Raw genomic sequence first — 14,071 nt, 5'->3', positions numbered from 1 at the left:
AAGTTGTTAGAGTAACCTTGCGACATAAAAAGGGAAGTTATTAGATTAAGTGAAAACAAACACGAAATAATTGAGTAGGCTCTAATCGATGTTTTCGCAAAAAGGTTTGGTATTAGAGAGGCGTAACAAAGCATAAAATAATTTATTTCCTTCTGTCTGGATTATGAAGCTTTCATCCATTAAGCGCGATGACTTTGCTTTTTATCAATATAGCTGTATTCGTTATTTGGTTATTATTTGCGTATTAAAGCTTTGAATATCCAACGGGGTATTTGACGGGAGAATAATTGGTTTCAAGCGTTGTGCTGAAGTATACCGCTACGATCTTCTCGTAAATACATTGAAAGCATAATAAGCATATGATTTTATGAGGTTTCTGGCTTTTGAAGTTATGTCAGCCGTTTAGTCCGTCGACCTTCGATTGGTCATGGCCAGTCTCGAAATGAAATTGATAGTGCTTCCTTTATGTCTTCAGTGTTTATGAACTTTCTTCGATATTAGGTACATAAAACTATAATGGATGAAGTAGCTATTAGCTATACCTAATAGCTGGCATCGTAAATGCGATCATCGTACTGATATCGGCGGCTTTGCCTGGTATTTAGAGAATTAAAGCGATTATTCCGCGTTAACCTGACCGGTCTGAAGATTTGCAGACCAAGCATCTGTTTGAAATGCTCTGATTTATACGCAGGAAATCGCCAGTTGATAGCGCAGTTTGTTTTACTTACGATTTCTTGATTACATTCTTGTAGTTTAGTTTGAAATTGAGTTAAATAGTAGATCAGATCAGATGAGCGAGGAATCAGACAGATGGATGCAGTCCACCCACATTCACTCACATTGAAACATCTAAGTATCTTCTTCGCGCTTATCAAAATGCACGTTGATTTTACAGTGTGTGTTACAAAACAAATATCTAATTTATTTACTATTGGAATAGTAATACTTTTAGTACCTAACTAGTCTAGTAATCTTGAAAACTTTTAATTTTTGAGATATAATTTTCAGGATTGTAAAACAAGGTTTCGTCCTCGAGTTCCTGATTCATTGACCCAAATTGATGTACCTATAGTTCTACGGGAATGTTCCGGGCTCGTCAGTTAAGTTAATTGTATTGCGTGACGTGTCCTTCGCTGCGTCAATAATAGAGTACCTATCGATATATAACCTGTCGATATATAGGTAACCCCATCAACTTGTCACAATAGTTCCACCGAAATAACGCTTCTTTAACAAAATAATCTTTAATAGAAAAAAACCGACTTCTCTAACTACTAGCCTAACCCACTTAACGGTGCTTATACTTTATTTGGTAATATGTATACATTTTATGGTAATCATAGTGGTTGATTTAGTTTAGGTATCATAGTGGTTTTCCGGGTCAAGGTCCGGGTCTGGGTCCGAGTCCGAGTATGGGTCCGAGTCCGGAGTCCGGGGCCCAATCCAAGTCAAATACGAAATTGAAAATCACAAAACGTGTACTATGCGTCGTTGAGGAGTTCTGTTCTGATCATCATCAGCAGTTCCACTTCATCAAATGCCACAGTTTTTAATGTAAATGCTTGATTTTCTGATGAAAATATATAAAATTCTATACGGATGCCTTTAAGATTTGAGAAGTTCCCTCGATTCCTCATGGATACCATGTTCAGAACTCGAGCTTGACAAAATTGTGGCTTAAAAACTTAACTTGCTTAACAAACATAGCGAAGAGGACAAATCGCCAAACGTGAACTATGCGTCGTTGAAGAGTTCTGTTCTGATCATCATCAGCGGTTCCACTTCATCAAATGCGACAGTTTTTAATGAAAATGCTCGATTTTCTGATGAAAATACAAAAATCTCTATACGCATGCCTTTAAGATTGGAGGAGTTCCCTCGATTCCTCGTGGATCCCATCATCAGAACTCGAGCTTGACAAAATTGTGGCTTAAAAACTTAACTTGCTTAACAAACATAACGAAGAGGACAAATCGTCAGACGTGTGCTATGCATCGTTGAAGAGTTCCGTTCTGATCATCATCAGCAATTCCACTTCATCAAATGTAACTTTTTTGAATGTATATGCTTGATTTGTTGATAAAAATACAAAAATCACTATATGTGTGCCTTTAAGATTTGAGGAGTTCCCTCGATTCCTCATGGATCCCATCATCAGAACTGGGTTTTGACAAAAACGGGACCAATCTGTATGCATATACATACAATCAAAAAAATAATTTTCAAAATCGGTCCAGTAATTACGGAGATATGGAGTAACAAACATAAAAAAAAACAAAATTATTATTTTGCTAATCCGCGAAACCACGACCTTGAAGGTGATGTGTAGCTTCTAAAATAATTGATAACTATATACCTAATCTAACTTTGTTTGGAATTATTATAAAGTCTAGTAAAATGATGAGAATAAAAACTTTGATGAGAAAACTTGTTCGTTAGTTGCTTAGTGGTTTTGTATTTCAGTATTTTCAGTTGAAAATGGTCGATCCATGGCAGCTTGGAACTCCAGGGCTGTCTCACGCGTGTGATTGATATTTTTGTAGGAACAGGTCACCCATTTCTTGAAGAACTTTATAATGTCATTTTTTTAAGGTTTTCCGACTGAGTAGGTAATGTAATGGACCCTATAATGGACGTGGAACCGGTAATGGGACATAAAACCACAAATCCTCTAAAATAAGTATCTAAAAGTAGTTTATGAACACTGGCAATATTTTACCATAAATAAGAGTCATAGAGCTGTTTAAGTTTGAATTTTTATTAATTTCGGTTACTTTTTAAGAAATTGGCGTCAACCCAAAAGTTGTCGTGTCACCGAAAAATATAACTAGTAAGAATTCTTAACAACTTCGCTAAGAGAGGTGAGTTCATATATTAAATTGTAATTAATTATAACTTGGTGTAAACTAGAATGTGTTTTGTTAATTGCATTTACCATGAAATAAGGTATACAACACACTATTTTGTGTCTCTAGAGATGTATAAAAAATAATGGTATTTTGCCCAATCCCATTATAGGAGCTCTAAAACTGCATACCTCCTATGATGGGATAACTTACAATTTACATAATGATGCTTGCCATGGCGTAATTTCATGTTTAAATAATACAGAAGTAGGTATAATGTAGTAACGAACTATGTCAGGAAGTCTTCTCGGACTTCGGATATAGTATTTTATGCAACCGTTGTTTAAGAGGGGTCAAAAAAGGCGAGTGGCGTGAAGCCGAAAATTGTTAATAAAGACGCCACGAGTATTTTTTGACTCGGTTAAACAACGTTGCATACAATACTTTTTCTACGACCAAGCACTTACTTTGAAATGCAATGAAATAATAATAAGAATAGATGATGATGATTGTTTAATGTCCTAATGTGATAGGTTGTTCAGTGCGTGGGATTCTTAAGGGGAACGAAAATTTTATTATTTTTGCGCCACGACGCACGGTTTAGGAGATACAGCCTTATAAATATATATATATATTTTTTGTTTTTTTAATATTAATTAGGGGTTTCTTACAGAGGAATGAACATTTTATTATTTTTGCGCTACGACGCACGGTTTAGGAGATGTAACCCATAAACATTTTTCTTTCTTTTTTTTTTATTTTGTTTTGTTTTTCGTGTTTTTTTAAATATTACTTTGGGGCTTCAAAGGGAAACGAAAATTTGATTATTTTTGCGCTACGACGCACGGTTTAGGAGATACAGTATTATAAAGTTTTGTTTTGTTTTTTTAATTTTTTTTTATAATATTAATTAGGGGTTTCTTACAGAGGAATGAACATTTTATTATTTTTGCGCTACGACGCACGGTTTAGGAGATACAGCATTATAAAGTTTTTTTTTTGTTTTTTATTTATTTCTCTTTTGTGTTTTTTTTTAAATATTAATTAGGAGTTTCTTACAGAGGAATGAACATTTTATTATTTTTGCGCTACGACGCACGGTTTAGGAGATACAGCATTATAATTTTTTTTTTGTTTTTTTTTTTATTATTTCTCTTTTGTGTTTTTTTTATATTAATTAGGGGCTTCTTACAGAGGAATGAACATTTTAATATTTTTGCGCTACTACGCACGGTTTAGGAGATACAACCCATAAACATTTTTCTTTCTTTTTTATAATTTTTTTTTTGTTTTTCGTGTTTTTTAAATATTACTTATGGGATTCAAAGGGGAACGAAAATTTGATTATTTTTGCGCTACGACGCACGGTTTAGGAGATACAGCCCTATAAAGATGAAAACTGATGATGATGATGATGATGATGATGATGATGATGATGTGACCAAAACATGTCTATGGTTCACTCATCTGGCAGAAATGACAATTAAAATTAGGTTGGCAACAATGTATTCCATACAATATTTTTTAAGTGGTGATTACACGAAGTATCGTAAAAGTGCCAAAAAGATACTGCGTGTATGCACAAATACTTTTTTGGGGAATAGACTAAAGACTTGTCTTGACAACTATAAGAGAGGGGTTTAAAGGTGTGTGCACGACCCTTTAAATGACAAATAAAAGTACGGGAGTAGAAAAAATTAATATCGTTTTTACAAAATTTTATTTAACATGCCTGTTAGTGTGGTTCAAATCTTGGAAGTTGAATTTGAGCCACTTTCGGATTTCCGATTGAGTTGAAATTTTGGATACGTAAGCAAATCGGATGACAATGCAATATTATGATAACATGGACCTGATCTCATGATGGAGACAGGAGGTGGCCATGGGAACTCTGTAATAAACGCAACCTTATTGTGTTTGGGTTTGTTAGAATTGTCTTGATGAGTATTAGTTGGCTGTGAAAAGAAAAATACATTCTTACATAAAAGCTTATACCAAATATGACTAATAACTAGTTTTTTGCCAAAAATTTATTCCCTGTTCCAATATCTTATACTGATAGGGTATGTCCATTATAGGGGGCCCATTACTGGATCCACGTCCATTACCGGGGTACCATTACTGGAGCTTTGGTGTCCATGACTGGAGAAAAAAGGCATAGTTTTAATTTGTAAATTATGTGGAAACTAATTGCAGTATCTTTGATATAACACGCCTGAAACATAAAAGATGGATAGGATTTTCATCTAAGCGGGTTTTCCACCGCGAGCGGAGCGGTCTCATTAAGGACTTAGTTTAACTCGCAAGACTAAACTACGTACTTGTGTTTCCACCAACAAATAGTCGAGCGGAAATGACAAAATGAGCAAAAAGAGTTGAAATGAGCTCGCTCAGCTCGTGAGAGCGGAGCGGTGTCATTACGGAGTCCGGTCAACTCGCAATGGTAAATTACATAGGCGCGTTTCCACAGGGAAAGAGGTGAGCGGAGCGAGTCAACTAGTTAAAATGAGCCCGCTGCGTCAAGGTCCGGCCGACTAGTTTGAAAAGGACTCGTTGCTGTCTCCGCCCCTCCCTGCCCGCCGCCGCCGGCACCGAGCGCGCTTTCATATTGCTGTGATTGACTGACGAGTCGTGTTTTTTGGCAATGGAGCGATTTATTGAAGCTGTTCGACAATACCCATAGCAAGTAAAGAATACCGAAACATAGATATAAAGAAAGCTGCATGGAAATCTATAGTTGAAGCTTTGAATTCGGAAGAAATAAAAGAGTAGTCTTTTCAATCAGATGTATTAATTTCAAACACAAGAATCTTGGAAAGCTATTCTACCAGTATTATTAAAATAATCGCTATCACTTGATTCCGTATAGCTCGACATCATGTTCAAACACGACCACACGCAACCAGTTCAAAACTTCAACTGAACTCGCTCTCTGTGGAAATCGACTATTCATTTTCTATTTCTCATTTTCCGTTCAGCCCTCTCCGCTCATTCCTCTTTTTCATTTCTCTTTTGCGGTGGGAATCAAACAACTAAACTCTTTGTTGGTGGAAACGCAAACCTATTTTTTAACAACGAAGTCCGCTCCGCTTAGCCATCTCTCGCTCATTACTCGTTCGCGGTGGAAAACCCGCTTAAGCGGTAGAACTTTTGCCGGTATCAGGGAAATATCACAAATACTCCAAATTTCCTCTTAAATGTCCCATGACTGGTGCTGTTACTATAATGCATCTATACATATAATAAAGCTGAAGAGGGTCGAAAGTCTGTACATGGAAGATATTCGAAAAAAAGTTGATTGGGGATACTTAGAATCGATAACAGAACACGTTCCAACAGTTTTTAGAATTTTTGTCTGTTTGTCTGTTTGTCTGTTTATCTGTTTATTTGACCGCGCATCACGTGAAAACGGCTGTACGGATTTTGATGAAAACTTTACTAATCTGTCAAGAAAATCCCTGGCCATATTTTAGGCTAGAAAACTTCAACCCCTAAAAGGGGGGGTGGCCACTACACTCAATTAAGTTATGTTTGCACCTGAATCTTATGGTGCTAACTTAAGAAAGTGGTGCAAACTTTTTTTTGGGTAGGTACTTTGTATAAAAAACAACATTTTTCTTAATCAATGTCAAACATCTTTGCAAATACATATTAAATCACATTTATAGGCGGGTCTATCGCGGGTCTATTGACAATAATTAACATTATGTGAAGTGGGTGGTTTGAAAATATTATGTCTACCCCAAACTTTTTCATACACTTTTCGTCGGGTAGTTGCACAAATCTCTGTTTTGACATTTTGTTGGGACATCAGTTAGCCGCGACCACGACCAGTGAAACCTGTGTCGAAACGTCGGTAAATAAAGGTAATAAAATAAGTTTCGAGATAGGCCCGTCTATAAATGTGAGTTAATATGTGTTCAAAACGCGAAAGTTTTTAAATATTATATGTCTTTGTAAATGTCAAACAATTTAGGACTTGCAATTTATACTATTGTTCTGTGTTTAAGCACTGACAGCCTGGACACTTCGGGCCTTCGGCCCTACATGGAGCTCGGCCTTCGGCATTCGCATTAGATATCCACACCAAAATTTCACGTAAACCATTGCGGCTGTATCCCTGACATAGCCTTGACATAGCCTCTCTACATTTTTTCTATCAAAAAAAATTCGCGCTCGCTACGCTCGCGTTTTTAATACGATTTTCAAGGTTAAGCCTAATTTGATAAAGGTGGCATTCTGGGCATTCTACCGAGCGACTACTACTACGATTTAAGCACTGACATCCTGGACGCTTCGGGCCTTCGGCCCTACGCGGAGCTCGGCCTTCGGCCTTCGCATTTAGACACTCATACCATTGTTCTGTGATTAAGCACGGACATCCTGGACGCTTCGGGCCTTCGACCTTACACGAAGCTCGGCCTTCGGCCTTCGCATTTAGACACTTATACTATTGTTCTGTATTTAAGCACTGACAGCCTGGATGCTTCGGGCCTTCGGCCCTAGGTGTATGGAGCTCGGCCTGACATAGCCTCTCTCAATTATTTTCTATCAAAAAAATTCGCGCTCGCTACGCTCGCGTTTTTCACTTTTAAAGTTAAGCCTACTTTGATAAAGGTGGCATTCTGGGCACCCTACCGAGCGACTACTACTACGACTTAAGAACTGACATCCTGAACGCTTAGGACCTTCGGCCCTACGCGGAGCTCGGCCTTCGGCCTTCGCATTTGGACACTTATACCATTGTTCTGTGATTAACCATTGACATCCTGGACGCTTCGGGCCTTCGACCCTACACACGAAGCTTAAATCTCTGACACTTATACTATTGTTCTGTGTTTAAGCACTGACGTCCTGGACGCTTCGGGCATTCGGCCCTAAGCGGAGCTCGGCCTTCGGCCTTCGCATTTAGACACTGATACCATTGTTCTGTGATTAAGCACGGACATCCTGGACGCTTCGGGCCTTCGACCCTACGCGAAGCTCGGCCTTCGGCTTTCGCATTTTAACACATACTATTGTTCTGTGTTTAAGCACTGACAGCCTGGACGCTTCGAGCCTTCGGCCCTACATGGAGCTCGGCCTTCGGCTTTCGCATTAGATATCCACACTCCACACCAAAATTTCACATAAACCATTGCGGCTAGGGCTTGCAAATATTCGAAACTTTCAGATATTCGAATATTCGACTTTTTCTGACGACGTATTCGAATATTCGAATAATTATTCGAATATTATAAAAAATAAGAAAAGGAACGAGAAATCAGTTTATTATCGTTTTATTCAAAAGTTTTTTTCACATATTGCTAAAACTAAGGATATTTGGCAGAAATCCACTTAATTGACTAGATTTTATCATCCTACTATTTATAAGATGCCCACATTTATAAAAACAAGTAAAACGCCAAAATTAGACGTATTTAATATTTCCAGATAAAACTTATTATAAATGCGTCGTTGCGTGAAATAATATAACTTTAACCATCCAAACACCTAGGTATGTAAGATATTTTTTCAGTAGGTAATTATTTTCCGATTTAAATTAACTTGTAATCACACAGAGGCCTGTAAAAAGGCCTTTAATTTCATTGTATTTTGAATCTTTATTGACTTTATTTGTTTTGGCAAGTTATTATTCCTAATGGTCGGCTAATTATATAATATTGGAATATTTAGGGAAAAAGTTAGTTGAGTACTGGGTGGATTATTCGTCAGCTAAAGGTGCATGGTTAGATTACCAAGTTGGGCAGGTTTGGTATGATTAAATTTGAGAATTGCGATAAGTGGCAAGGTTTAGACTTCAAAAATTCGCTTAACGTACGCTTGTACTGAATAAACAGAATTACCCTTTAACTTAAAACTTACGCACCGTAAAAATAATATACTTTTTGATTTCGTTTTCTTTTAAATTGAGTTAGGTTTCACTGTATTCACGAAGTCTATCGAGAGAAATACAGTAAAAATATTATTTCCTTCGTATTTGGGTACCTACCGTTCCTCATTCACTGTAAATACCCGTAAAACACACAGAAACTGTAACTACAGCGGATGACATAGATTTTTTTATAGTAATAAAAAATATTCGAATATTCGAAACCTGAGCGGCCGAATATTCGAATATCAAAACAGGTCGAATATTCGACAAATTCGAATATTCGAATATTCGAATTGCAAGCCCTAATTGCGGCTGATCTGACTCATTTTTCTATCAATAAAATTTCGCGCTCGCTACGCTCGCGTTTTTAATACGATTTTAAGGGTTAAGCCAACTTTGATAAAGATGGCATTCTGGGCACCCTACCAAGCGACTACGACCTTTTGAGGGATCTCTTCCAGTTGACCTTTGAGCAGATGAGAGGAGAAAGTGAAAAGAGGGTGACAAATGCAGTAATATTCGACCTAAATTCGAAAGTTTGTTAGGAAGTATGGATTTCTATGTGTATATTTCTTAATTTTTCATGCTTAGACTGATTTGAGGACAGAATTGGATGATAATTATTTGCCATGGACATGATTTGGATAGGTACAGTCAAGTACGTAAAAATACAAAAGTAGTACTGTATTGTCCGTTATACGCCTACTACTCAGTGTCGTTTAAATCACGTCTAATATTGGAATAAGGGCGAAAAAAAACTATTGGTTTTGGAGCGTAGTTTTGTTTAGTGTTTAGTTTACCTACGTACCTACCTAATTGTAAAATATTTCATCTGGACTTCAGTCCGCTAATCGTATCCATCTGTCTACTTTACTTCAATTTCCGCCTCCAGGGAAGAGAAAGAGAAATTAGGGATGAATTAGCTTACTGACACAGACCGAATCCCACGCGGGCGGAGCCGCGGGCACAGCTAGTACTAAATACTTATAATCAGGAATATAAGACAAACTGTTATAGTACATGTTTATATTAGGCATACAAAAATAATTGATTACATAAATCTTAATCAAAGAAGTTATTAATAAAGTCATGCTTAATTTAGTTTAATAACCAGGGTTCCATATTGGGGAAACAACTGAGAAAACAACTGGTAGAAATCGCTAGTTAATTTACTAACTGCCTTTACAAAGTTAATTATAAACAGAGATTTTTTTTAATAAAAATTGTATTAGTTAGCATGTCTTAGTTTTGCATGTACTTCTTTTAGCATAGTTTTTCATGTAAAAGCAGAAGTCTAGTTTTAGAGGATACCCCTAAATTTTATGTTTTTAGCAATTCTGTAGAGCGGTCACCACGACACAGGCCTAGCCTAGTGTGGGATCACTGAGCTAGTTATGTTATTTTATCTTTTTCTTTTAATAAACGATTTTTTATTATTATTTTTTTTTGAGTAGGTAAAAGCGTATAAATCTAGGAGTGAAAAAGCTATAATAAAATTTTGGAACTATAATTGGGTACTATTCTACTAGTCAAATCAGCTTCCTTTTTAGAACCGTCAAGACGATTTGCCAATATGGAATTTACTTATATGAAAACGAGTGTAGTGACGTCACGGTTAACTCGCTATCTATGTTTTTTTAAATAATTATCTGTGCTTTATTTCGTGCACGGTGTGAAATAATTTATTTTAAGTAGAGGAAAGTACCCAATTGAGCCTTTATTCTTATGTAAATGTGTTTTATACTGGTTCCTATTATTTTTAATATGCGCTTAAAATATTTTGGGTATAAAGCTATGAGATCCAACATTAGGTAAGTAATTCAATACACGTTTTACCGAAAGGCCGAAAGTTCCGAAAACCCACGAGAATTATCATACCTATTGAAATGTTTTAAACGAGCGCTGTGTGAGTTTAGCAAGCGAAGTTTCCCCTGATGACATACGGAAAAGAAACGAGGAATCGCTTTTGAATTTGTTTGATTCTCTTAATGTGCAACTATCGTGGCAGATCGTAGAAATTTCTTCAATATAGGTATTAAATGAGCATGAATAATTGTTTCAGATCTGTAGTGGAAGCGACTGATGTACAGTTAAACATGCGCGTGGGGATCCACACGGGGCGCGTGCTGTGCGGCGTGCTGGGCCTGCGCAAGTGGCAGTACGACGTGTGGTCCAATGACGTCACGCTCGCCAACAACATGGAGGCGGGCGGGGAGCCTGGGTACGTGATATAGGTCTGATCATATGCAGTGTTCCTAGCTGGTCGACAAGCAACGACCCTTGGAAGTGTCCAAGCTACACGCGGCATTTGGGCGGCTCGGCCTGAAGCGAAGCGAGCGCGGTCAGCCGTTAGCGCGGTTAGCGGGGAAGGGTTGGCATTAGTAGTGTAGTTATCGAAATTTCTTTTTTAATGAATACTTTTAGGAATAGAAGAGTAATCTTGTCTGTTCGTAGTTCTGAGCGCAGTGATATTAAGGTTTTGTTCCACATGGGTGCCTTGTATTTAATTTCTACCGCAAAATATACCGTTATGTACAGTACAGTACAGTTATATACTTATTCTTTTTTATCACAGTCACTCCTGATATTCAAGCTATATTGATTTAAATTTATTTGATGTAGGCACCTAAGCTTCGTGAAGCCTTACATGAACCGAGGCTACATAATGCCCACGCTTAGTTTTACATCCAGTCCGATCGTTTGACTATCAAACGAAAGTAATACGAGTCTGTAACTAGAAGTCATACAATATTCTCTTGGAAAAAAAGCTGTGTTAAGTTAATCCCTAAAATGTCCTACCTATCATCAAACGAACGAAAAGTAATTTGCTTTATTGCCTTTTAAGTGGTAATGTATTATCTAGAATTTAATAGGACGCCAGGGTATCGTTTTAATCGTTTTAAACTAATCGATGACTAACAAATGGATAAAATATAGGTATGTATTGTTTATGAGTAAATTTTGATGTCCGTAATAACCCTAATTAGAAATAAAACACGATACAAATAAAAATAAACAATTCGAATAATATCCATCATTATTATATTTATAGTATGTATTTTATAAATATGTGGTAGTTTATATATATTTTATTTATTTATGTAATTTATAAGTATAGTTTGCTTTTTTTTAACTCACTCAATATTTTTTCTCTCTCTGCACCAATTGAAGGTATCTCTGTTTGGCCCTATGGTTGACTGGTAGAGAATGCCATTTGGCATTAAGTCCGCCATTTGTACATTGTTGTATATATTTTGTGCAATAAAGTTTAAATAAATAAATAAATAAATAAACACTCACTGTAACGATATATAAACTCCATGATGATTCAGAATATATTTTAATAACAAAGGACTGTATAAAAAAGCTGCCTCTCAACATACAGAATTGAAATGCTCTCAAACAATAATCAGCTCCATCTCTCTCCAGTTCAAGCACTATTTGCATGATCATTATCCTTTTATTTGTGTAGGAGACACTGCAATTGCAGAAAAGGTTAACTTTCTTTTTAATGAACATCGAGTCAAAGTCCCCTTTGTCAGTGACTTTGTAAGAACACGCCTTTGTAATGGAATACGCATTCGCGACTTGAGAACTGCGTATTTTGTGTTACAATAAGACTAGACTTCTAAGTAATCGATATCAGTTAAAAAGAAAACCTTGATTGTGTAAATGCGATTCAATTCAATTCAATTCAAAAATATACTTTATTCATGTAGGCCTAGCAACAAGTACTTATGAATAGTAATTAGGTATTACATAGGTACATATTATCTTAATCTAATTATCAGAGCAATTTATTGATGTTAATATTATTCCATAATAACATTGGATTATCATACATATCAAAAACACTAAGAATTTCACAAAAAGATCGTCAAACATAAAAAAAAAATTATAAAAAATCGGCCAAGTGCGAGTCGGACTCGCGCACGGAGGGTTCCGCACCATCAACAAAAAATAGAGCAAAACAAGCAAAAAAACGGTCACCCATCCAAGTACTGACCCCGCCCGACGTTGCTTAACTTCGGTCAAAAATCACGTTTGTTGTATGGGAGCCCCACTTAAATCTTTATTTTATTCTGTTTTTAGTATTTGTTGTTATAGCGGCAACAGAAATACATCATCTGTGAAAATTTCAACTGTCTAGCTATCACGGTTCGTGAGATACAGCCTGGTGACAGACGGACGGACGGACGGACAGCGGAGTCTTAGTAATAGGGTCCCGTTTTTACCCTTTGGGTACGGAACCCTAAAAATACCAGTCTAGACTGCTTGAAACTGTAATTTTTGCCAAACACCTAATTCAGCTATAGTTAAACGTTGTTTAATGCCAGTCAATTGTAGACCGGCCATGTTAATGAACACATACGAGTTGGTCCTTTGATCTGAAGAATCCATCAACGATTGACATAAGCGTATATTACTTCCTTTCCACGACTGATGTCGAATGTCGATTATAGTTGTGATGTAGGTACTTTAATAGGTAGTACAGTTGTATTATATTATATTATTACCTTTTTGTTACAAGGCGTCATCCAGTCTTTTGATATTTGAGAATATAATTATTATATTAATCAAAATTACAAATATAGGTACTTATTTTACTTTAGTCTTTTAAGGAATTCCCAATAACTTACTCCTACTACTGTATCAAACTCTGTTATGCCAGCGACGACCATAGCTACCGGAGATTATCGTTTATCAACCATCGTTTTTTATATAGTATTAATTGTAGATTTTAGTTTAATAGTTTAATTTTATTGTAACATATGGAAACTATTTCTGGAATAAATAATTTCATTCATTCATTCATTCATTTCATTTCATTCATTCATTCATTTCATTTATACATCCATTCATTCATTTCATTCATTCATTCTTTCATTCATTTCATTCATTCATTATAGTAGTATGTATTAGGTATTCATAATACCTTCGCAGTATTTATTCGGCAGCCGAATCCTAAAGAACAGCTAAATATTTTTGTTAAAGGTTCTGTTTTAGTTAGTTAGAGTAGATTTAGTTATTGATGTCAAGTTATTGCTTTATTTCAGACGAGTGCACGTAACACAGGCTACACTGGAGTGCTTGGGCGGCGCATACGAGGTTGAACCTGGGCACGGTGCCTCGCGCAACGCCTACCTTCGCGACCACTCCATACAAACCTACTTCATCATCCCACCGCCGAGGCGAAGAAAAGTCAGTACACTCTACACCTCTACGTATTTCGTGCCACCAACTCATCATAGCCAGTTAACACTAGGCACCACGCTAATCATCGATTTTAATGTACTTTTTAGCAACAAAGCAGATTTCAATGAGGTCATTCCCGCTATAAAATATG

The 14,071-nt window shown here is 36.5% G+C and overlaps 1 protein-coding gene across 4 annotated transcripts in view; it reads left to right on the top strand.

Moving 5' to 3' along the window:
- Nucleotides 1-14,071, top strand: part of LOC134648752 (Ca(2+)/calmodulin-responsive adenylate cyclase-like) — a 104,906-nt gene that overhangs the window by 72,726 nt on the left and 18,109 nt on the right. For all 4 annotated transcript variants that reach the window (XM_063503273.1, XM_063503272.1, XM_063503271.1 and 1 more), the window contains exons 8-9: nucleotides 10,787-10,945; nucleotides 13,782-13,926. In XM_063503273.1, the coding sequence (XP_063359343.1) occupies nucleotides 10,787-10,945; nucleotides 13,782-13,926 (304 nt within the window). The remainder of the gene's footprint in view (nucleotides 1-10,786; nucleotides 10,946-13,781; nucleotides 13,927-14,071) is intronic.

Source organism: Cydia amplana, chromosome 6 (genome assembly GCF_948474715.1).
Source record: "Cydia amplana chromosome 6, ilCydAmpl1.1, whole genome shotgun sequence".
Classification (NCBI taxonomy): Eukaryota; Metazoa; Arthropoda; class Insecta; order Lepidoptera; family Tortricidae; genus Cydia; species Cydia amplana.
The sequence above is the reverse complement of the archived record's forward strand: the minus strand, read 5'-3'. Positions and strand labels throughout refer to the sequence as shown.